At 33.0% G+C, this 26,893-nt stretch overlaps 1 protein-coding gene across 1 annotated transcript; it reads left to right on the top strand.

Annotated features, from left to right (window-relative positions):
* Window positions 1-1,081: 1,081 nt before the first annotated feature.
* On the top strand, window positions 1,082-14,813 carry LOC145558984 (brefeldin A-inhibited guanine nucleotide-exchange protein 1-like). The gene is made up of 11 exons (XM_081620367.1): window positions 1,082-2,400; window positions 3,341-3,658; window positions 5,313-5,649; window positions 7,820-8,242; window positions 8,436-8,728; window positions 9,804-10,077; window positions 10,528-11,030; window positions 11,329-11,650; window positions 11,888-12,248; window positions 12,656-13,329; window positions 13,866-14,813. Exons 1-11 carry the CDS (start codon window positions 1,247-1,249, stop codon window positions 14,475-14,477), a joined length of 5,271 nt encoding a protein of 1,756 aa, XP_081476493.1. The 5' UTR covers window positions 1,082-1,246; the 3' UTR covers window positions 14,478-14,813.
* The last annotated feature ends 12,080 nt before the right edge of the window (window positions 14,814-26,893 follow it).

The raw sequence follows: 26,893 nt of genomic DNA, 5'->3' as shown, positions 1-26,893 counted from the left end.
TTCAAATTATTCATTAATACAGGATTTCTGTTAACAAAAGATTTTATTTATTATTTTTTTTTAATTTTTTTTTTAATAGAAGTATTATAAAATTTTAAATAATTTCTTAAAAATTAAGGGTTTGTTCTGATTGACTGAACTGTGCTGAAAATAATTTGAAAAGAACAGGTCCTAACATTTCGTTAAATATCAGAGTATTGTGGTTTTTTTTTAAAAAAAAAAAAAAACAAAAAACAGACTATTGTTCAAACAAAATTTTATGAGATTTTTTACTTTATCCAATTGGATGTACTTTGTAAATTCTATTAAATTTACTTTGTATTTCAATCACTCGTTGAAAATTTCCCTTTACAAAACCTTCTTACAACTTGCTTAGTTGGATACGGATAAAAAGAAAAACTAATTGTTAAAAGTTTAAAACTCTTGAAGTTACAAAAACACTTAGCTTTTGCTTTTGGCGGGGTGACATTTCCTAAATACTATTTGAATGTACTGATCTTGTAGCCGACTCTAATTCATTATGAGATTAAGGTTTTGTTGTTGACCTTGTTTTTGTTGTAATATGTATTGATTTAAGGTGGTAAGTCTGGTAACTCTAGTAATAAGTGTCAAACAACTACTCATTATTTTACCTTATACTCCGCATTTACTTAAGACATTACAGAGTATCCTTACATGTTAACTAAACGATCACTATTTTTTAAAAAATTGATCAATACTTACAAATTAACAATGAGCAAAACCATTTATACAAGCAATTAACAAATCATTGAAATTTGAAACCGACATAGACCATAGTATAATACTAATAACAATGTACAATAGAATCTGAATTCTCAAATTCATTTACACAGTCAACATAATACAATCTCCTAAATAAAAGTCCATTCAAACTCCAATGTCTTAATCCACCATTATAAAAGTATTTAAATTTAGTATTATAAATTAATAATGCTTGCTTAGCTTAATAACATAACATAACTCCAATATTAAGAAATTAAATTAAATTTTCCTCAAAAAAAAAAAAAAATTAAATACCACGTGTCTACAAAATCTTCCCAATTTTCTCTTCAGAGTTCAGACCAACACCAACAAACTTCCTTTCTTCTTCTTCTTCTTCCTTTCGATCATCTTTTCAGTATTACTTCACCTTCAACAAAACGATCATATTTTCTCTCTCCTCATCCATTAATGGCGATCTTCATCTCAGATCTCTAATTTCTCACTTTCTCTCTCCTCTTCATCAATGGCGTCGTCTCAATCTCTTGGCGGTTCAACTCGCTGCGGCAAAATCCTCGGTCCATCCTTCGACAAAATCATCAAGAATGTCGCATGGCGGAAGCATACAAACCTTGTCGCCGCTTGTAAATCCGCCATTGATAAGCTTGAAACCCTAACTGAACAACCTTCTCTTTCTCTCTCTTCTCCGATCCCTACATTATCGCCTTCCGACGCCGACGCTTTTCTCTCTCCTCTTCTGCTTGCGCTCGACACCGCTTCTCCGAAGATCATCGATCCTGCTCTCGACGCGCTTTTTCGCCTCTTCTCGAACAATCTTCTTAGGTTTGAGCTCGATCGTTCTTCCGATGATAACAGCAATTCGTTGGTTTTTCAGCTGATTGAATCTGTTTGTAAGTGTTGTGGTTTGGGAGATGAGCTGGTTCAGTTTTGTGTGATGAAGGTGCTGTTATCGGCGATTCGATCTCCGTTTGTTGAGTTTAGAGGTGATTATCTTAACCACATTGTTAAAACTTGTTATAATGTTTATTTAGGGGGTTTGAATGGGACTAATCAGATCTGTGCTAAGGCTGTTTTAGCTCAAATTGTGTTAATTGTATTCGCTCGTGTTGAAGAGGATTCTATGTTTGTTAGTAGTTTTAAGACGATTACAGTTTCGGAGTTGCTTGAATTTACTGATAGGAATTTGAGTGAAGGGAATTCTGCTCAATTGGTTCAGAATGTAATTAATGAGGTTATGGATTGTAATGGAGGGGTTGAAGATTTTAATCAACATACCGAAAACTCCCAGAATGGAGATGTCAATGTGGATGGGAATGAGGATAAGAATGATGGTGATGATTCAGGGGAGAAACCGGAGGAAAATAACGAAGCAGGGGCGAAAGTGGAGGAGAATACTGAACCAGGGGCGAAAATGGAGGAAAATAGTGATGAGGGGAAACCAGTAGTGAAAAGTGAAGGACTGGGAGGATCAGGGGAAAGGGAGAGTTTGCTTAGAGAGGATGGTTTTATGCTGTTTAAGAACTTGTGTAAATTGTCAATGAAGTTCTCTTCACAGGAGCATTCTGATGATGAGATTCTACTAAGGGGGAAAATCCTATCTTTGGAATTGCTGAAGGTGATTATGGATAATAGCGGTCTTGTTTGGTGCTCGAATGAGAGGTAACTTTCTAAATTTGTTTTATCAATCATGTTTGATGTTGCTGTTGTTGAATTTATGATTTTGGTAGTTTATGAAGTTTTCATGCCTAGTTCAATAGTTGCTGTACCAATATATTGACATTGGTATGGTACATTCAGAATATATGAAAGACTATTTAGGTGTACTGCTGTGATAGATGAAGAGAAGCTCTTTTGAAAGTACCTAATACTGGTTTTGTAGTTGCTCTCTTAAAAAACCCAATACTGGTCTTGTATAGTATATACCTTATGTAAGATGAAACACATACAAAAGCCTTATCTCACCAACAAATACTCCGGATTTCTTACAGATACGAAAGATTTGCACCAGATTTCTTACACCAGAAATTTGTATAAGGTATATACAATGTACACATACTAAAGAACCTAATGCTGGTCTTGTATATATACCTTCTGTAAGATGAAACACTTACTAATCTAATGTAAGATGAAACACATACAAAAGCAAATCTTGGCATATTTGGATTCAGTTTTTCCTAATTTAGGCAACAAGACTGGTTAATATTTGCGTAGTGCAACTATTGTAATTGAATATTTAGCAATATCAATGGGGAAGGATTTCCTACACTTGAGGTACCCCCCCCCCCCCCCCCAACACACACACACTGGTGCTTGAGGGTTGGAGAGGGAAAGTTAGTAAGGAAACTAAGTAAACTAAGGTCTGGGAAAGAATGGATCTCACAAGTAAGCTCCGGTATACTGGCTCTCAATGCCCTGGGCCTTACTGACAGACCACTTACTCACACTCTCAGGACCACAGACCACTTACAGACAGCTTCTGTGAAGCTGCTTCCTAGTGTATTTGTTTTTCACTTGCCTTTATCAATTGTTGTGTCAGTGATACGGATTTTAAATGTTCCCATCTGAATATTATTGCAATTGTCTGTGCTCTTTCTTGCAGCTTCCTGAACATCATCAAACAGTTTCTCTGTTTGTCATTGCTGAAGAACAGTGCATTGTCAGTGATGACCATCTTCCAGCTTCTGTGCTCAATTTTTATGAGCTTGCTTTCAAAATTCAGATCAGGGTTGAAATCTGAGATTGGAATCTTCTTTCCAATGCTTATCCTTCGTGTCCTGGAAAATATAACTCAGCCTCGTTTTATTCAGAAAATGACTGTCCTTAACCTACTAGAGAAGATTTCTCAAGATCCACAGCTAATCATTGATATTTTTGTCAACTACGATTGTGACCTGGATGCTCCAAACATTTACGAGAGGTACTTCTGATGTCTAATTCTTTGTTTAGGTCTCAAATAGAAAAAAAGGCGTGTAAAGTTTGCTTGTCTGGGAGTTATCTGTTTCCTTTCCATTGCAGATCTATTCTCTATTGTCTTTTGCGTTGTTGAAAATGAATTATTTTGCTAGATTGTTATTATTCTATGTCGTATAAACTTTTGCTATTAATTTGCAGTTTTTGCATCTCTCTGATCCATATCTGCTGTTGTGCTGACTCATCAGTAAATGAATTTTTCTAATGGCATGCATGAGGGTGTTGAAAATTATTCAGAAAAAAGAATACTCATGAATGTAAACTGTGATAAATTGTGTCATTGTAGCAAATTTGACAGATTAAGTAGTTTTATAGAATGATGAGAGGATTTAGTCCAAGATTTCTTCACATGAGCATATGTATTATAGTGTTTGATGATGTAATGGTTTGTTATATGGAAGTGTTTACAGTGTTTTGATGTCAATTGGGATGACATATTGATGAAGCATGATGATTTCTTCTGTTTATCTGTTAATTCACTTTAGAAGTATATGTAATTGTGAAGCTGTGGACCTGTGGTATATCTTTGACAAACTTGCATACTTTCATGGTTAATGGTTTGGAATATATTTTGGTTCACATCTCTTATGATTTGTGAAAGTGTGTGCTAACTATGATTTTCTTTTGACCATAGATGTCATTGGTTTTCTGCCTTGATTATAAAAAAAAATCTTGACCTCATATAACATGTGCTCTGCATAATTTTCTGTGAAATAGTAGATATTTCTGCTACACCTGATCCTTCTACAATAGGTGAGACCACAAGAGCTTTACTAGAGACATTTGATCCACGGTCTGTTTTTAGCAGGAATTGCCATGGTAGTGGCAAGATCAAAAAGTAGTAATTGAACCAAAGGTAGTTTGGATGAAGATTGAAAAATGCAGTGCATTAGATTAGTCTATTTGTTGGTGAGATAAGACCAAATAAATTAATATATTAGTTTTTCAGAATTGAAGCATTCTGTTTATCTGTTTATTCACTTTAGTAGTATATATAAATGTGAAGTGGTATTTCTTTGACAAACTTGTATACTTGCATGGTTAATGGTTGGGAATATATCTTGGTTCACATTTCTTATGATTTGTGAAAGTGTGTCCTAAATATGATTTTAACTGACCAGAGTTGTCACTGGTTTTCTGCCTTGATTATGATGTACTTGTCAAAAAACCTTATCCTCATATAATATGTGCTCCACATAATTTTCTGTGAAATAGTAGATAATTTTGCTACACCTGATCCTTCTGCGATAGGCGGGAGTGTTACTACACCTGAATCATGGTCTGTTTTGAGCAGGAATTGCCATGGTAGTGGCAAGATCAAAAGTAGTAATTGAACCAGAGATTGTTTGGATGAATATTGAAAAGAGGCAATGCATTAGATTAGTGTTTTTTGTTGGTGAGATAAGGCCTACTATTTTTTTTTTTAGTATTGATGAGTGACAGTATAGGAGGCTTATATATATATTAGAACATATCTGCCTGTTGACTCCATACTCATCCTTCTCACCCCTTTTGCATTTCATGCCCATTTGATGATCTTTCATAGTATGACAGATCTGAAAATCTATTTAAGCTCTTATAATTCCATCAGATGTTTGCAGGACGGTTAATGGCCTTTTGAAGACTGCTCTTGGTCCCGCGCCTGGTTCTACTACACCTTTGTCTCCTGTTAAGGATCTAACTTTTCGAGTTGAATCCGTTAAATGCCTAGTTAGAATTGTCAAGTCGATGGGAGTATGGATGGACCAGCAACTGAAAATTGGGGAGACTTCTTTGTCGAATAGATCCTCTGTGATGACTGGCTCAGTAGACATGCATTCTGCCCTGAATGGAGAAGAGGGAATGATTGCTGATTATGAACTTCATCCAGAATCAAATACTGAGTCATCCGATGCTGCAACATTTGAGCAACGCCGAGCTTATAAACTTGAAATTCAGGTTTTTTTATTCCCTTATACTTTGGTTTTTCTATCAATCAATCAATCAATCAATCAAAGCCTTAATCCCAAATTTGGTTTTTCTAATAGTGCTATAATATTTACTCTGTATTGAACTTAGGATGCTTATCTAGAAAGATGAAAGAAGGCATTAATAATTGTTTATCTAGCCAACAATTGCTTGAGTATGGAATGTTGTAACATCACATAATTTCTTGAACAAAGAAAACTGTTTGTTATCTTATTATATGGCAGACAATCCTTTCATATCAACGTCTAATCTAAATTTCAGCCGTTGAAAGCGATTGTCATTAGTAATGCCTTTTTCTGACTTCTATTTGAGCAGTTTCCATCTTTACTGCTCAATCAGGGTCATGTCTTTTTGGACTACTGCTTGCTGCTTCACATCTGTGGAGTCCAGATACATAGAAAAGTTACATAAATGAGCAAAGAGAACCTAGGATGAAGTGTAGTCGGAGAGAATAGGTCAGGTTGGTTTCAAGGGATTCACCTTTTCTTAGTGTGAAAGAGGGAATCTAATAGTGTCCAATCAAAGAGCTCAGGCCATCTTAATTAGGTTCAAGTTGAAGTAACCTGGTGAGGCAAGTGATACTTCCACAATTTTTTTTATTATGAATTATCAATGTTATGAGAGTATTATTTTAAAAAAAGCTATGTCCTGAACCTTATGAACTAAACCTGTTCTATGGGAGTTTTGGGCTTAATATCGATATTTTAGCAACAAATCTAGAGTGTGTTTGGGGGATTGAAGGAAATGGAGGGAAAGAAAAGGAAGGGAAATGGAGGGATTGAATTTCTTTCTTTTGGATAACAAATGAGGAAAGAAGGGAATTGGAGGGGAGAGAAAGAGGATAGAAGGGAATTAAAGGGGAGAGAATGGAGGATTAACTTGTAAGAAATTGATCTCGCTTACAATGGAGAAATTTGGAAGGAAAACTTATTATTCTTCCCTCCCTTCCCTTTCCCTTTCCCTTCTCGCTCCTTCCCCTTCCTCCCCTTCTTTTCCTTCCCTTTTCTTTATCCAAACAAACTGCTAATGAATCTCATTGTAGTGCTTCGTGTGTTGATCTTAGTGCTAATTCCTAGCATCTTTTTTGGAAAGGGAATGTTTGTGGGCTATTTATTTCAAGAATAGGCTGGATTCAACCAACTCTATCCTAGTCTTTTGCTTGCTGCAGTGGTTAGTTCTGTAATCGTAAGTCATCTAAGATCAACCTGGACAGGAGATCAGCAAATCCAGTTTGTATGATAATATTTTTTTCATTCTCTTCTACTTTTCCTCTTCACACCCTTTCCATGTTTCATTAGTCTACATCTTCCCCAATTTTTTTTTTTTTTTTTTTTTTTTTTTTTTTTTTTTTTTTTTTTTTGTGTTGTTGTAAATACTGGTATATCCCTTTTAGCCATCTTGATTCCTGGCCCATTCATCAAATTAGTTTCCACTACTCTTTTATTTAAAAAATATTATAATAAAATAAAAATGTGATTTCTACAAAATTTAATTTTAGCAGCTCCTTTATTTTTTCAAAGAAAAGAGGAAATTGATCTCCATCAATTAGAACGTTGTGATGTCTACATAATTGAATTGGCACAAGCATGAAACCACCCATTTTCTATACCCAATAACAGAAAAAAAAAAAAAAAAAACAAAAACAAAAAAAAACCAAAAAAAAAAAGAAAAAAGTTTAATTCTACTCCAACAACTACTCAAAGTCTTTCATACTTCTGATTTTAGTGATGTTAATGTAGAAAATGGGCAGCGTTTGTGATGTATTCCTTAAAATCCCTTGTTCAAGTTTACAGTTTTAAACGACCCAAACCACATGTCAATAGGAGATCTTTTTTCTTAATAATTCTCGAACTTGTGAGGATCGTAAGTAACATTTAAAGTAACTTATGTTGTAGTGCCTTTTTTTTTTTTTTTTTTTTTTTTAATATTGGTTGGAGTGTCCTGCTACCTTAATTGAAATCCTGGATCTGCTTCTGAACAATGACCCTTTATCTGGACCAAATCCTAGACATCTTCATGAGATAGTTGAGTGTGTTACTAGGATACATAACTGTCTTTCAGTAGTACCTGTATCTGAGTTACATAGCTTGTGCACTAACAAGCTCTATTTTTTATGGATTACTCTCCTTTCCATGTGCAGAAAGGCATCACATTGTTTAACAGGAAGCCTTCCAAAGGTGTTGATTTTCTAATCAACACCAAAAAAGTTGGTGGTTCCCCTGAAGACGTAGCCTCTTTTCTGAAGAATACTTCTGGACTGAATCCAACTGTTATTGGGGACTACTTGGGAGAACGAGAGGATTTTCCTTTAAAAGTTATGCATGCTTATGTTGATGGATTCAATTTTGAAAAAATGGATTTTGGTGAAGCTATTCGATATTTTCTGCGGGGTTTCAGATTGCCTGGAGAGGCTCAAAAGATAGATCGGATCATGGAGAAGTTTGCTGAGCGCTACTGTAAATGCAATCCAAACTCATTTAAAAGCGCAGATACAGCTTATGTCCTTGCTTATTCTGTTATTTTGCTTAACACCGATGCTCACAATAACATGGTCAAAGATAAGGTGAGCTTTGTGTTTGAAATGTGTGTTTTTTATTTGATATAAAGAGACTAATCTGCCATTAATCTTTCTGTGGGATGTTTGGTAATTCTTGAATTGTCCTCAATCCTCATCCCTTTATATAATTTAAGCTGGCACCACCAAATCTATTTTTCGTAACTGTTTTTTTTTTTTTTTTTGACAAAATATTCTTCAGATGACAAAAGCTGATTTTCTTCGGAACAATCGTGGAATTGATGATGGCAAGGACTTGCCTGAAGAGTATCTAGGTGCTATATATGATCAAATTGTGAAAAATGAAATCAAAATGAATGCTGAAACTTCTCAACCACAGAGCAAGCAGGTTAATGGGTTGAACAGGTTGTTGGGCTTGGATGGTATACTGAACTTGGTCATGGGGAAGCAGCCTGAAGAAAAGCCGTTGGGTACTAATGGCCTTCTTATCAAGAATATCCAGGAGCAGTTTAAGGCAAAGTCTGGAAAATCAGAGTAAGTCCCATGTTATATAGCTTTTTCCTAAAAATATTAATGTTCCACATACTTACTACTACCTCTATTTGTAAGGAATTACGCCTCTTTTTATTGCTAGATGCCTAAAAAGCAGCAGATTTTAATGGATTGAGGTCATGATCAATGTTTGTGTCTCGTAGCATCATGAAAGCTGCAAATTTTAAAGCAACTCTTGAAATAGCCTAACAATTTTGCTCACATATTGCTCAAGTGAATGTAATCTTTTTATCATAGTTGGAGGAAGGAGATACATAGTGCCTTTCAATTGGCAGTCACATGAAAGGCTAATCATTCCCACATATGAAGTGCCATGAAGTGGCATTTACTTTGATGGTCTCCATTCACATTACTCGTTTTAAGGAATGGTTGAGTTTTGAACAAAACATCTCATCCATGCAGTTTGATGATAATGAGAATTTGTTAGTTTTCGTAACAGTCACACTATGTGCAAGGGGCTAAATTTATTTATTATTCTGAATTAAGCATTGAGGATAATGCATCCGTGATACGACAGTGATCACAGTGTTGACCACCCCTTGGTCCCCTCTCCTCCCTACCATCACTACCATTGCTTAGTTACCCCAAGACCACAAGCCAACTCTGTCCTGATAGACATAGCGCACAACATTTGATAGCAATTGGGGCAAATCATCACCACCATCTGTTGCTTAGCCTCCACCTTCATACACACACATCATCATCTCTCCAGCATGAATTTGTACACTGAACCCATGTATTACAGAAATATTAACTTCCTTCAAAAGATTTCTATAGAAATTTGCATTATATGGGTTAATCACTAGTGATTTTTTATAGCCTTTCAAATGTTTACTGGTGTTGCATTTTGACAGCAGGCAAGGCACGTAGCAAATAATTAGTATCAATCAATTATTTTTTATTAATAAAACTAGTTTGAGTTTTCAATGATCAAGTAAAGTGTGGTTTGTTTGTGTGTGTCCAGTAAATTATCACAAATTAAAAGCAATTTTGCATATTGTATCTTATCCTGTATCAAAAAGGTGTTATTGTTAAAGGAAACATTTCTTTGTTGCAGGTCTGTTTTTTATGCAGTTTCGGATGTTTCAATATTGAGGTTTATGGTAGAAGTTTGTTGGGGTCCTATGCTGGCTGCATTTAGTATGACACTTGATCAGAGTGATGACAAGTTAGCTACTTCAGAATGTTTGCAAGGCTTCCGATATGCTGTACATGTAACTGCAGTCCTAAGTATGCAGACCCAAAGAGATGCTTTTGTGACTTCTCTGGCCAAATTCACATATCTTCACTGTGCAGCAGATATGAAGCAAAAAAATATTGATGCTATGAAGGTAAACCTTTTAAAGTTATTCAGGAGAAGGGCCCACCATTTTTAATGTGAAGCTGCTTAGCTAGTTAATGGTGCTGTTCATGTAAACTGATAAAACTTATGCAAAATAAAATAACCGAACATATCTTAATGGAGTTATGCTGTCTGTTCAGCTGTGGTACATACTTTCATTAATCAGTGATAATATTTATACTACGCGTTAATATAATAATGTGAAGCATTCAAGAACATATCCAAAACTGTGTGCAAAACATTAGTTTCTGCTTTCTTTTTATTTAGACAATGTAGTAACACCAGGAATCGGTTAAGCACAACAATATTGAAAAGATGCCTCTCTGAGCACTCTCATAGTGGACGTCAACTTTCTTTCTAGTGCAAACAACGTATTACATATATACATGTTTTACCTGCCATTTTCCTTCTGATGAAGTTGTGATGCTTATCCTTGCAGACCATAATGTCTATAGCTATTGAAGACGGGAATTACCTTCAAGAAGCATGGGAGCACATTCTAACATGCTTGTCTAGATTTGAACATTTGCAACTTTTGGGAGAAGGTGTTCCACCTGATGCGTCATTCTTGAGCATGTCTAATGCTGAACCTGAACAGAAATCTCTTAAATCTAGTGAATTGGCTTCTCTAAAGAAAAAAGGAGCTCTTCAAAATCCAGCTGTGGCAGCTGTCGTTCGAGGTGGATCCTATGACAGCAGTGCACTTGGTGCTAACCACCCCAAACTGGTCACCTCTGAACAGGTCACGAACTTCATTTCAAATTTGCACTTGCTTGATCAAATAGGGAGCTATGAGTTGAACCACATATTTGCGCATAGCCAAAGGATGAACAGTGAGGCAATAGTGTCCTTTGTGAGAGCTCTTTGCAAAGTTTCAATGGCTGAGTTGCAGTCTCCAACTGATCCTCGTGTGTTCAGCCTCACTAAGATAGTTGAAATTGCGTAAGTCTACATTGCTCCTTAAATTTTCCGTCAGAGTTTTCTTTTTGGGTTGAAATGTGTTGGTGTCTAGAAATCTTTTTTTGTGCAGACCACATCTCGGGAGGTCCTTGAAGGTGTGTTGATGTCTAGAAATTTTGGCTATGACATTAGAGGCACCTTCTTTTTCCTTATCCACTTGTTTTATGAAGTAGAGTATGGACCAATCCTAGTCCCACCAAGTGGTTGGTTCCACCTGTCGTCATAGTTGCACAAACATGAGTTATTTGAATCAAGCCTTAACAATGGGTTCTTTTTGCAGGCACTATAATATGAATCGCATCAGACTAGTGTGGTCTCGCATCTGGAATGTTCTTTCTGATTTCTTTGTGTCCGTTGGTCTGTCAGAAAATCTCTCAGTGGCAATTTTTGTCATGGATTCATTGAGGCAGCTTGCTATGAAATTCCTTGAGCGTGAGGAGTTGGCAAATTACAATTTCCAAAATGAATTTTTGAGGCCTTTTGTCATTGTAATGCAAAAGAGTAGCTCTGCTGAAATTAGGGAGCTAATAGTCCGTTGCATTTCTCAGATGGTCCTTAGCCGTGTCAGTAATGTGAAATCTGGATGGAAAAGTGTATTTCTGGTAATTTCCTGGATTATTACATTTTCTATCTCATATTATCTTATGATTACTAGTCTGGAAAAATTGTTCATGTATGTTATTAAGTAAACTTTATCTGTATATGATTCAACCTTACACCAACCCACCCAAGCCCTCACCCCTGAAAAAAGGAAGAAAAGAAACGATTTTATGACCATTTTGATTTGGGTAGACTATCTATATGCAGTTGTTTGTTGCTAAATGTTTTTCTTTTCTTAGGTTTTCACAACTGCTGCTGCTGATGAACGGAAGAGTATAGTGTTGCTGGCCTTTGAGACTATGGAAAAAATTGTTCGGGAATATTTCCCTCACATAACTGAGACTGAGTCTACAACTTTCACAGATTGTGTTAAATGCCTCATAACCTTCACGAAAAGCAAGTTTGATAGTGATGTTAGCTTCAATGCCATTGCATTTCTTCGGTTTTGTGCTCTTAAGCTTGCAGAAGGGGGATTGTTTTGCAATGAGGATAGCCAAGATGCCAATTCATATGATTTAAGTGACAGCGGGGAGACCTTTGATAGGCAACCTTTTACTAGTAAAGATGAAAATATTTCGTTTTGGATGCCTTTGCTTACAGGTAAAAACATTGTTTTATCTTTTAAACACTGTTTGTTATTTCTTGATGGGATTTAAACATGTTCTTAAATCTGGCCTGCTTGTATTTTGAACAAGTTTAGTTCATACTGTCAAATTTGATACATTATTTTTTCCTAGTTGCTTCTGCCATAAATTTCTCAGTTTGTTATTTAACCCTTTAAGCTTTGTTCTTTTCATCTTAAGAAAATAATCAGTTTAAAATAAGTTTAATCCAAGGTCATTTCACAACTGAAATAACTTCTGATAAATTATAATATGTTCAAAAAGGTTTATGAGAAAAAAATGAAGCCTAAAGTAGGATGACAAGCTAGTACTAGACAAGACTTTAAGCTTTATGTAATTATACATACTGATTATTCTCTGTTTTTTGTTATAAATAAACTCAAGGTTTATCAAGATTGACATCTGATCCAAGACCAGTCATCAGAAAGAGCTCTGTTGAAGTCCTATTTAACATCCTCATGGATCATGGCAGCCTTTTTTCACGTCCATTTTGGAGTGCTATCTTCAAATTTGTTGTTTTCCCTATCCTCAGCTGTAAAGATGATACAGATGAAACAGAGGTGAATGACGAAAAGTCACTTCAAACTACTAAAGACTCTTCTCATGGTACTCAATGGGACTCTGAAACTTCTTCAGTGGCAGCACAGCGTCTTGTTGATCTTTTTGTTACATTCTTCGCTGTCCTGAGATCTCAACTACCTAACGCTGTTACTGTACTGGCTGATTTCATTAAGAACCCAGGTCCTGGTCCTGCTAAAATTGGGATAGCTGCATTGGTACGTTTAACCAGTGAATTAGGAACCAGGCTTTCGGAAGATGATTGGAGAGGCATGTTAATGGCTATAAAAGATGCAGCTGCTTCAACTCTTCCTGGATTTTTAAGGGTCTTAAGGACTATGGATAACATAAATATTCCTGATGCCATGCAATCCTATCACGGTCTCGATTCTGACAATGAAATATCCAACAATGATCTGGAGGATGACGACCTGCAAACTGCTGCATATGTGGTTTCAAGAATGAAAGGTCATATTGCAGTTCAGTTGGTCATCATACAGGTTTGCTTTTCCCTCTCTCTTTAACCACTTATATATGTGTCCACTTTTCTTCTTTTTGGAAGCATAAATGCATTGCTTGTTGTCTCTCTGGGTGTCAAATTGTCAATGGGTTAATAAATGGCTTTGGTCCTCCAGTTGGGGGGAAGAAGCCTTGCTTATTTCTACCTCTCCTCACTGGGCATTTCATGTTCACTAGGTGAGCTGCCTGCAAGGCATTGACATACAGTGGTCATGTTCGAGTTCTAGAGGATTGATGGTTTTTAGCTTTTGAACCTTCTTCCTTGTTAGTAAACCTGATGTTTCCTGTTTAATTAATTCTATGAATAGAGTAAAAAAGATTGAACCCATTCTGTCAAATGTGGACTTTCTTCAAATCTGTAGTGTCGTGTATTGGATTTGTGACTTCGTGAGAGGGAGAAGTGGCTGGTTGCCAACAAGTCATTGAAATTGCCTTTTGTTATTTTATTTAAGAAAAAAAATATATATATACTTGAAAGCCTGCTACTGCAACCCACTAATTTGCTTTTCTATTGCAGCTTGTGACTGATCTATACAAGACTCATCATGATGGTCTCTCAGAAGCTAACCTCAAGATACTTCTAGAACTTTTTTCCATGATTTCATCTCATGCGAACCAACTAAGCTCTGAAGGTATCATACTGAGGAAGCTTCAGACAGTGTGCAATATGCTAGAGCTCACTGACCCACCTGTTGTTCATTTTGAAAATGAGTCTTACCAGAGTTATCTAGAATTTCTTAATGACTTAGTTTTGGAAAGACCAACGACTCCAAAAGATATTGATTTGGAAGCACAGCTTGTAGCCGTTTGTGAAAAAATATTAGTGATGTATGTGGAGTGTGCTGGGACTCACTTCAGCAAGCAAAAGCCTGCAGATGAGCCCGAGGCACATTGGATCCTTCCATTGCTTTCAGCAAAAAAGGAAGAACTTGCAGCACGGAGTACTTTGCTTTTATCAGCATTACGCACATTGACTCGGTTGGAGAAAGATTCGTTTAGAAGGTACATTTCACGTATATTTCCCTTGTTGGTTGGTCTTGTGAAAAGTGAACACAGCTCAAGAGAAGTATTACCTATTTTGAGTGACATGTTTCAAACTTGTATAGGACCAATAATTGTTGAGTCTTAATTTAGAATTTTTTTGGTATAAACGAGTCTGCCCAACCCCCACCCCTTCATTACACCCCCAAGGTCCCTGTCCGGGGCTTCTTTCACCACCACCGTCTTATGATAGCTTAAAGGTCACCAATACCAAAATTTTGTACCTAAATAGATTTTTGTAGAATGTGTTACAGATGTAAAAGCGAACATTTTAGAGTCCACATATTAGCCAGAATTTGTCCATGATCTTGTGATGCTTGTTAATTTTAATAATTGCCTCGTTTCTTCCATTGCTAAATGTATTCTTGAACTCTCTGTCGTTTGTTTTGAACTTTTAATTGATTGGACTGTAGAGCTGGCTACATATGCATAGAAATTTTCTTTTGATTCTTTTTCGTTCTTGATTATACCCTACTATGTGCCATCAAAGACTAGTTGTTATGTAATGGCTTTATGATTATATCCCAAACATGATCCCCACTTCCCCTGTGCTGGCAACTATGGCTATTATGCCATTTTCGTCGTACTTATCTCCAGGTTGCTGAGTTGCATTGTAACAATACTGACAGCTCAAACACACATGAAAATTCGACCTTTGATATAATTGAAATGAGAAATTGAGCAAGTACCTTTCCCAAGTTCATATGGCCCTTTGATTACGGTTGAAACCGCTGTTATGAGTTATCAGCTGCGTTAATCATTTTGTCTTTGTATTATAACTACAATCCAAATGTCATATACTAGCTATAACTAGAACCTTAATAACTTTAAAATAGGCCAATTGACCAAATTGGTAAATAAAAAAGATCCTTAGCGACAATTTGGTAAAAAAACTTACTCCGGCGACAAATTGGTAAAAAAAACTAACCTTAAGCGACAATTTGGTAAATAAAATAATCTCAGGCGACACTTAACCCAAAAAATACAAAAAATTTCGATAAATTACTCGCGAATGCTTAATATAGTTCGTTTTTCTTGTTATTTTACCAACCCTTTTTTACGGAAATAACAATTTGAAGAAAAAAAACATTTAGTATCAATTTTCACTTAAGTTTCATACCCCTTGTTAACGAAATTTTTTTAAAAAGGGGTTGGAAATAAAAAGGAATGACATGTAAATTTAATATTGTAAATGAAAACAATAAATTTAAGAACACAAAAACAAATTAAAATAGGATTTTTAAAGAGTTTGTCGGGAAAAAAATAGATTTTTTGGTCAAAATGTCGCCGGAGTTTATTATTTTTACCAAATTGTCGCATATTGTTAGCTTTTTTTACCAAACTGTCGCCGGAATAAGTTTTTTTACCAAATTGTCGCTAGAGGTCTTTTTTATTTACCAATCTGGTCAATTGGCCCTTTAAAATATGACGCTGTTCGTCCCACTGTTTGCTGTCTATGCTCTACATTAGACCTTTGTCATACCATACCGCCATTGCGCGATTTGAATTTTTATACTGCTTAACATACTTTACTTTGATTATCTTTGGCAATTTATATTAACTTCGTATAACTTTTATTTATAAATGATGAAAGATTGTATAACTTTTATTTGTAAATATGAAAGATATAATCGTCGAAGTAATATGTTATTAACGTAAAATTTTAAAACGTTACAACTAAAATAGAATAGAAGAAGTATTACAGAACTATATCAAAATCCCAATCATTTTTCTAGCGTTTTTTTGTCTCACTCTTTCACCATATTAATGCTTGAGAATCATTGAAGGAGCATGTTTACCCCACTAATTACTTTTAGATGGGCAATTTGTGGTAGAGCTAGTATTAAATACTGTTTCGGATCAACATATACCACTAATTTTTCAACGCTGTACTATCTAGGTTATGGTTGCACATCTTTATTCTTTTTTTTTTTTTTTTTTTTTTTTTTTTTTTTTTTTTTTTTTTGTTCTATCAACCGTATCCTATTCAAATCATATTCAAAAACATTTTTGTTCCAAAATAATATTTTCATTAAATAGATCACTTTAATACAGGATTACGATATTGTTATATACACTCGGTTACACCCATTGGTATTTTATACTTATTTTGATGATTATTTTTCATTTAATCATCAAATGAAGAGCAAAAACTAACCTTGGGTGTACGATATACCTGGGTGTATATAACAAATTCTACGAAGGTACTTTTTATTAAAGTTTTCAAAAGGATGGCAACATTAGGTTGGTAACTTGATGTAGTGATTAGTGAAGAATGGGGATGTAAACTAAAACATTAGGTTGTAAACTAAAAACTCTCAAAAAGGATTTAAACCTTCTTATACTTGAATCCGAATGAGTTACAAGACTTACAACGGTATCCCTTATCACATATGAGACTATATCATGCACAACCCTTAAATCTTTATCGCTATGTCAAGATCTCACTAGTTCTCATACTTAAAATTTGAAATTACGAGAGTATAATATAAGAAAAAATGATCAATTAAAACTCCCAAATTATTTTTAAAAAAAAAAAGTTACTCCGTACCAAAGGAATCATTCAGTTTATCTTTCCTCTATTTCAATTCAATTTGGAATTTACTATATGATGCTACCGTCCAAGCACAGCACATGTATGTAGTCGATGCAGACCAAAAATCAAAGACTGTAACATAACACAGGTTACGACTTACGACACATTACTACTTATTTGAAGATCTACTTGTTGCACCGGACACTTGGCTGTTAGTCATCAACATTTCTCTGCCTACAGATCCAAGATTCCCTCAATTATAATATCTAGATTCTCTAGATCATGTTGAGTTTAAGTATCATTTTTAAGTAGCTTAATTATAAGTTTAAGTTAGTATAATCATTTTCTAATAGCCATCATTAAGCATATTTCATATTTGACCTAAAATTCGCTCATTGAGGGCTCTTAAGTAAACGCTATATTTCTTATATAAAGTACTCCATCCGTTTCATAATTAGAAGCCTTATATTTATTACTCACAACCTTAGGCTTCTAATTATGAAACAGGGGGAATATATAATTCCAAGGTTTTTGTTTCGCAACCTTAGGACTTAATTAACTACTCCACATAAGCAACTCTAATTTCTTAAAATGAAAAATATCAATAACTTTAATAATAATAATAAAATAGTGAGAAATTACCATTAAAAGTAATGTGGAACTATGAATGTTAACTATTATAGTTAGTTAAAGTCTTATACATCGGTGTATGGATGATATTGAATACCTGAGATCAAATCCTATTTATTGAGAATACAAAAAAAGTAGTGTGACGTCGAGCATCCTAGGGCAATAACAAGGGGCTACTTCCTTGTAGCATAGGTGTCGTGATGTGCCACGCCGCTAATTTTTATATCAAAGTATAAATTTTAATTAATGTCAAGTATAATGTATTCTACTACGTGATTGTTATTAGTCATTGGCATTAAACCTACATTTGGATCATCTATAATTAATTCTATTAAAAAATGGGTTAGAATTGGGACCTTGATGATCTAATCATAACCTAATAGATACGTAGCATATTCTAATTCAAATGTATGATAATAAAAGCATATCGCATCGAATCACTCCATGTACTCTATCGCTTGCTTAATCTATCATCCATAAATTTGATCAGTCATAATCAAACACTTACCATAATTTAAATTGTTACATGTTAATTAGTATTGATGTAAAATTTATCATATATTAATATCTATATTCTTCATATGGCAAGGAGGTTGAGATGTACCGCGATATTATAACATTATGTTTAATTAATAGCTTTTAATTAAATTTAGTGAAGTCTTAATTCACTAAGACATTGCAAATTACAAATGAAGGAGAGGATTCGATCTACTCGTGTAACTTATATCATAACATACTACCTCCGGTCCAAATTACTCGCAACTTTGGGGTATTATTTGTGAGATATAAAATATTTCAAAGTTGCGAGTAATTTGGACCGGAGGTAGTACATAGTATTGTCATTAATTGATAGCGTGTTGAATAATTGGTACTGTATTCCGTATATGTTTTCAAGAATATCTCAATCACGTATTATTTCCAAACATTTCTGGACCACGTAAAACATGAAACTTGAGATATCTTTCATGTCATTTTTACAAAGTGGTATGTACATGTCCAAATCAGTTCGAGGGTATTGAGGAAAACGTGAATTTTGTCACTAAACTACTAAGAAAAACAGGAAATTGCATAAAAATCGTGAAAGATGTAATCGTACTGGTCAAAACTATAATTAGCAATAAATTTTATTTTTCTAAGGAAAAAAAAGGACAATTGTGATTAGAAGCTCCAAATGAATTTTGATTTTTCAAATAGAAATCGAGTATACAGTATGTCATAATCAACACGCTAATTCGCTCATTGTTATTTAGTACGAATTTACGGGATTATTACATCATAATAATATTCCGAATTTGATCATCATTGAATATTAGACCTACTAGTGATAATAATGGAATATCAATTTAATTTGGCTAATGTCAAAAATAAAATTAAAATACAAAGGAAATCAAATACACATCAAAAATCAATTGAAATATATGTGAAAACAACAAGAATCAATATCAAGATTATTATTTATTATTATTATTATTAATTGACGAAAATCAACATTAAGATTTGAAACCAATGTTGTAAAAGATATGGTATAGAGAAAAAGGCCATAAGCTCAAATGTTAAGTCAATAATCCGCATAGATTTAGATAAAATGTTATAGAGGTAAAATAACAATGACAAGCATTTCGTTAATTAAAAATATAGCTTAATTACCCTTAAAAAGAAAAACACATATTAGGTCAAATAAAGTGAGTAGGAGAACAACACATTTGACGCAAAATTGGTGGCAAGGTGGTATAGAAAGAGGTGCGGCGGTGGTGGTGGTGATGCAATTGGTGTCTATAGGATAATAGAGAAGGCAAGGAGGGAAAGGTAATGGTTGGGACAAGGAGCAAAGATAAATCGAGGTTTTACAAGAATCGAGTTTGGCCGAGTTTTAGTTAATTTGAAATTGCTCGAGCAAAAATTCTTATTTGAACTTGACTCGTTAAATTAAAATTTGGTTTATTTGAGCTTTGTTCACATACATGCTCATCGGTTGCATTTTAAATTTGAGTTTGAGTTTGATTGAGTTTAAATCGAGCTAAATAAAATTAATGAGTCCCAAGTTCCCTGATAGATCATCTATTTAATTTACTTAGACAAATTTTCATGCGTAAGTAACGAGAACATAGATACTAAAATAGATGCTGATATATAAATTAAAACATCAGTTACTATATTTCTAGTTTGAACGATATTTAAATCAAGTTATAATCGAACATAAACAACCTTAATTACAAATTACAACAAACTTAAACTAGATGTTGTTCATGAACATTAATCGAATCAAACATGAAGTTATATGTTGTTTGAGTTATTAACTCAAACTCAGCCATATAATTTTTTGCTCCAAGACTGATCTCGTTCATTCACTACTCATTAGTAGTTCATGTAACATCAATTCATTTACACGCCGCCTAGCTAGCTAGATGATTAATCTACAACTAATATTCAAATCGTCGTTTATAATAATAGAGACTTTTTCTTTAGGGACTTTCTTCGAACCACACTCTCTAATAACTCTCTTATCCTCATAAGATCGAAGAGCCAAGTTTATCTAAACTATAGGCAATCAAAATTGAACGTTACTCATAACTTTACAAGACTCTAAGCACACTCTCTGACTCTCATGCAACAATGCAAGTAGATTAGCAAGTGATGACTAGTAAGACAAAAATATTTGTACCGTATTGAATAATTGCAACAAAATTTTAGTCATCAATTGATATTTAACACAAATCTAATCTAATCTCTAATCCATTGTATTGGTTCCATTTTCCTTTAGTTTCTACTTTTAAGGGTTTATAGAATATTTTCTACTATATAAGTACACTATTGATTCATACTTATTTTCGTCACTACTATTTGACTCTTCTTTAGTATAGTGATACCATTGCACTTTGTCAATCAAATTTCTAGCCTTCGCCACATGATTTTGAATTTGACCAACTTTCTCTTATGAAAAATCATTAACTTACATTAGATATCTAATAAAAAGCCATCAATTTGTTTAATGTTTGATTATTATGCAATATATTTTGGTGAACAAATTGGTGCGATTACGAATTTACGATGATGTTAATGGTGTGATTACTATACGATGATGTATGCTATATATAGAGTTTGATTTTTATGAATTTTCTAGTTCTACAAATAGAATTTTCTTATTCTACTAATAGAAAATTTACTAAGTTTAGACACGACAATACCTACAAATTAGATATGAACAAATTTCCATCTAAATTTGCCTACATTTCCTTGTGTATGTCAATGTAGTGTATGTGACTAAGCAAGTAAGAGCAAGTTTCTATGAGACATTTTTTCAAACCATATAGTACATTAAGAATAAACCAAAACTATACTTCGTGTTACTTTAGCCGCCTATTTTTAATTATAATATATCTATATTAATATATTAAAAGGCATTTCTAAAACGTCTCTATGCCACGTAGACCCCCTCACTACGCCATGTCACTAACTCAACTCCTTATTATCAGCTATATTTATATTAAAATAATATATGGATGAGAAGGTTCAAACATTTGAGCTCTTGGAAGAGGCGTTATTGTTTAACCAACTAGGCTAATAGCCAATTATGCTTTAATGTTGCACACTAAATAGCATTATACAATAAAAAAGAATTGAAAATATGTACTACATGCATACTATTAAATGCTTTTAAAATTAACAGTTGCACAACAATAAAAAGTAGTATTTTGGGGCAACGCTCGGGCTACTTACTAGTTTGAAATTAAATCCTGCGTGATATATTAATTGCTATGTCGTTAATGATAGAATAAATTAATTAAATTGTGAAACTGTCTTATTCAAGATTTTGCTTTAGGGTTTGTTCTCTTACGTTGAAATTCAGTTCAGTTCAGTTCAGTTCAGCTCAGCTCAGCTCAGTTCAGCTCAGTTCAGCTCAGTTCAGTTCAGTTCAGTTCCTCATTTCCTTCTCTTATAAAATATTCATTTTAGTTCAGTTCAGTTCAGTTCAGCTCAGTTCAGTTTAGTTTAGTTCAGTTCAGCTGAGTTCAGTAAATGAGAACAGGCCCTTAATACTTCTGTGTATATATGTGTAGCTAAAATTATTTAAATAGGTAATTAAACATATCCGTAGCCGAACTTTTTTTTTTTTTTTTAATTTTTTTGAAATCCGGCAGAACTTTATAAAATGACAAATGGGACAAACAATCGCACACAAACGAAGAACATCTCATGAAAATATAACGCTTGCATCATAAGGATTAATACTCGTATGTACTCTGTAGTATATATTTGTGTTTATGTAATTATATGATTTGATGTGCATCATTTAATTACTTAATTAATTGCTCCCTAAATCCTTAAGACATGGTAAATCCGATATGAATATTAAGCCAAAATATGGTGGTTAACCATTAATCAGCTTTGGCAGATATGTAATGAGTTGCTGAAAATGACACACTACTCTATAGACGTGTTTTTGATATTTGATCAACTACAAAATCTACAAGAATATTTCCCGCCATATAATGTAAGCGTGTGGAACCATGTACTCCGTATACTTGTATTACTTATATATAATTTATAATTTTATTTATTGTTGGGATATATAATTTTATATGAATAATGCATAATAGTGATAATACTAATGTATTATATTTCGTAGTAAATAGGCTTCCTTTTGTCCACTAATTAAACGTAAATTGCATAAACATTATATATTAAGGATTTTAGGACACATTTAATTAAATATACATACAATAATAATATAGCACAAACTTTTAAATAAAACGGATGTTCAGTAAATTACTGAACATCCGTTATAAAGTGACAATAAAATACGCAAAAGTTACACTAAAACGCATAAAAGTTACCCTGATATATATGAGTTATTTATGTTTCATTGATAAATTTGACAAAAGTGACACTAAATTTGACAAAAGTGACACGAAATCTGACAAAAGTGTACCCGATGTACAGTAAATTACTGAAAACCGGGTGTATACAAAAGTTGTTACTAATATAGAGTCCAAAATGCCTGCTTAAATCATCATATATTTTATTGATATAATTTTCAAGATATTCTTGAGTGTAATGCCGGTATTTGTTTATCGATTGCAATAGATTGTTTTTATATGAAGTATAGTTCAAATGATAATTAATTAGCGAGTTTGCTTCTTTGACCATGTGTCTTTATACCCTTGGTTGTTGGAGGGAGAGATTAGGGCATGTAACCCCCAACCATTGAGTAGCAAAGAGATTACCCATATAGCATACGAAACTCTAATCTTTAATATGGAGTTATTATACTTGCTTGTTAGGATCTAAATAAACATTTTAATTCCTCTTGTTAGTCTTGTATCTTGTGACAACCAAACACGTATTAACAACAATACAAGATACATGTACATAATATGTAACGTAAAATTTCATATAAACAAACATTATATTCTTATTATATATAATCCGTGCATCATAATCTAATCATCAAGAAATATTATTATAGTCGTCATTCTCGTCAACATATTTTACTTTATAAATCTTCACTTCAATTCACATGAATTAAATTATATTGTTTGGGTGAAGAACATGGAAATTCAACTTCATAAGGGATAGATGATAAATGCTTCAACTTAAAATTAAAATACTCACATCAATCAAATTAAACAATAATCTCTAATCGATTCCCTACGTACTTGCTAAAAAATTATTCTCTCATAAACTAATATTACTGATCCTTAGAGTATATACACAAGAATTCTTACTAATAATCCGTATTTTACTAAGGGGAGTACTAAATGCAGGACAATTTTACCTAAATGCAGAATAAGTTATTTTTTAAAAAAAAATTATATTCCAATTTCGTCCTTGTTTTAACTTAATCCTTTACACTTTTTTTAAATGATTAAAATTGAATTCATGACAAAAACACGCGCAAATCGGTGTAATTAGTGTGTTTTTGTCATGATTTTCTAAATTTAAACAATTTTCAAGAGTAAATTAAATGCTTATATGTAGCCCTTAGGGCTATGTATAGCATTTTCCTTAAAATTAAATCATGTATACTCCTAACTATATAATCATCTCAACTGTTTAATTTACAACCATATTCTAACGTATTCAATCTTGTATCCTATTTAATACGGAGTATTCAATACTATACAAATTCCTAGACAATAATGAAGTTTACTACGACATTTTTCTGAGGTATGAAAATTATGTGCTGTAATAGATGAACAATCGAACAACATAAAATTTCCATCTTATACGGCTAAGATTTTTGAAGGTCTCTAGCATCCCCTTATACAATTTTCGGGGGTCTTCAGTACCCCCCGGCTAAGATTTTCGGGGGTCTCTAGTACCCCCGAAAAACAAAGTCGGGGTAATTATAATGAAAAATTATAACAATTCAACAAAAAAATTAAATGAAAAAAAAACCTAAGACCGGATGATTTATGAGCGGTGAACGACTTCTTCGTCTCTAGGGCTCAAATTGAAGAATTTAAGGGAAATGGTGGAATGAAATAAATTGCAAAAGAAAAAAAAAAGGTGAATGAAATGAAAAAAATTGGCAAATATAATGAATTGCAAAATAAAAAATGTAAAAACAAAAAACCGGGTGAAATGGCAAATCAGTTTTTTCATTTTGAAAAAGGGTATTTCAGTCAATTTATTATTTTTATATCATTAATGAATTTTTGCATTTAGGTTATTTTGTACTGCAACAAAAACCTGGTGAAATGCTTCAACTTAAAATTAAAATACTCACATCAATCAAATTAAACAATAATCTCTAATCTATTCCGTATGTACTTGCTAAAAAATTATTCTCTCATTAACAAATATAACTGATCCTTAGAGTATATACACAAGAATTCTTACTAATAATCCGTATTTTACTAAATATTAGGGAGTACTTCATATGAATTATTATGAAGTCTCTTAAAATGTACTCATACATTTAAATTACCAGCATTATACTTTATTCATGATTATTACACAAATTCTACTTATACGTACAGGTTCTTTATTTTATGAGTCTATAAACTACTTTGTATTTTATGAGCATATGTTTACCATAATATGACAATTTTTATACCATAAGATGTGTCATTTTATGGAGTTTACCATTATATTGTGACAAGACCATTGGAGTCCAATTATACAGTAGTTCATTGTAGTGTGACTGTATGAGTTTATGAATCAACTACTCGTATAATGTCTATATGCAACGGTTCTAGTCGTTAAAAAGGAAAGAGGACGAGACTATGATGTTTTTGTCTTTTTATATTTATATATATATTTTTACAACTTTCTATGTTTATTTAACTTGTCTGTTTTTTTTTTTTTTTTTTTTTTTTTTTTTTTTTTTTTTTTTCGAAAGAAGTCTGTCTTGAATCTTCTCATGTCTAAACGTCTAATTTCCAACAAAGTGCGCTTCACTAGTTCACTATTTCTTCCGCCCTTAACTTTAGAACATCACCAACCATGATCCAAATAATCTCGTAATCGATCCCACCACAAAATTTATATTTCTACAGTGTATACTAGTACTAGTGTAGATATATTGGAGTATAATATATAATTCTTTTGACAATTAAAAGAAGTAACCTATCTACTTCGTATGAAGTATCATTTTAAACTTCTTTCGTTTGATAAATATTGCAATCAAAAGAGGTTACATTTTTCAAAGCATAACATAAATATTAAGTACTCTATTTTATATAATGGTAAAACTTAAATAATTATAAGATAGTAGATAAGATATATTGAGACAAATTTAACAAAACTCCACATAATTTTAATTTTCCTTGCTTACGTATGTTTCATAATATACTCGTACGTAGTTTAAAGAGATCAAAGTAGTATAACTTAAATAATGCATTAGTGCAAATGTTGCAATATTAAAAAAATAGAAGAAATACGATTATGTCTTACATGGTGGCTTAGCTAGATTATTAGGGTATATAGTAAGAGATAGCAAAAAAATTGAATCAATGATGTCACGAAAAGGATAAAGTAAAGAGCAAAACTTGAATTCAAATAAAATAAAATAGGGAAGAATTTAGAACAATTGAGATGGTACGACATAGTAATTTAATATATTATATACTCCATAGAAAACTACTCTTTACGGAGTAATTTAAAACAAAAATATAGTAAAAGTATACTACTCTTAGTTGTTACAAATTGAAAGTTAAAATTTCAACTTTTGATTATATTGCGCATTGTAGATTTGTAGGCGCGGGCTGCGGGCATGAGTCGCATGACCAAAGGCCTGTATAATTCGTTATTATTCTATGACAATATATTTTGGAGGGGTATATGCGTGATGCGTCTTTTCATATACTAGTTGATGGGTATATGTGTAATTTCCTCATCAAACAGTAAAAACAAGTTGTAAACAGTAATTGGACAGCTCATCAAAAATACTGAACAAATGACCCTGATTTTTCAATATATTTACAAAAATGTCATCGGATTAACAAAAATTCGTTTATCTGACAGATTAACTTGTATTTTTCCATTTATAACTACTCGTATCATCTTCTTGCCATAACAAATTGACAAAAACTGAAGTTTTGTCATATTTGGTGTGCATGGAAATTTTGTCATAGTTGGTGTACGTGCATGGTAATTTTTTTCTTGGAGCTTAGATTTCAGTTGCACCAGTAGCACATAAACGTTGTAGAGTTTGGACTAAGGGCCTGTTCATATTTATTGAACTGAGTTGAACTGAACTGATTGGAGCTGAACTGAACTGAACTGATTGGAACTGAACTGAACTGAACTAAGCTGAAATGAATATTTTATGAGAGAGGGAAATTAAGAGCTGAACTGAACTGAACTGAGGGAAATTAAGAGCTGAACTGAACTGAACTGATTGGAACTGAACTGATTGGAGCTGAACTGAACTGAACTGAACTAAAAATAAGTAAATATGAACAGGCCCTAATTAATTATAAGATATATAGTATCAACTATCAAGTAATTTAAGTTAAGACTTGACTTTCTTAGAAATAAGATTCAATTTATAATTATATCTTTAATTTTAAAGATGTGGGGATTAGAATTTATCAAAGAATGGTTTTTAAAGGCGGGGGTTCCTATAATTTTTTTACTTTCGTTGTATATTACTCTTTAAACATTGAAAAATACAAAACTTGGGGTTTGAAGTAATAAGGTGGGGGTCGGTTCCTAGCTAAAATGTAGATTAGTATAATTTGTTGTTAATCAATGAAAAATTAGAAACAATATCAATAATACATTAATAATAAGAATAGTTTAATAAGATCCAAGAGGACAAAGTATCATATATAAAAAATTATGTTTTATATATATATGGTTTGACTAGAATTTTTTTTTTTTTTTTAAAT

This window comes from Chenopodium album, chromosome 9 (assembly GCF_948465745.1).
Source record: "Chenopodium album chromosome 9, dcCheAlbu1.1, whole genome shotgun sequence".
NCBI classification, from domain to species: Eukaryota; Viridiplantae; Streptophyta; class Magnoliopsida; order Caryophyllales; family Amaranthaceae; genus Chenopodium; species Chenopodium album.
Note: the sequence above shows the minus strand (reverse complement) of the source record. Positions and strands in the feature narration are given on the sequence as shown.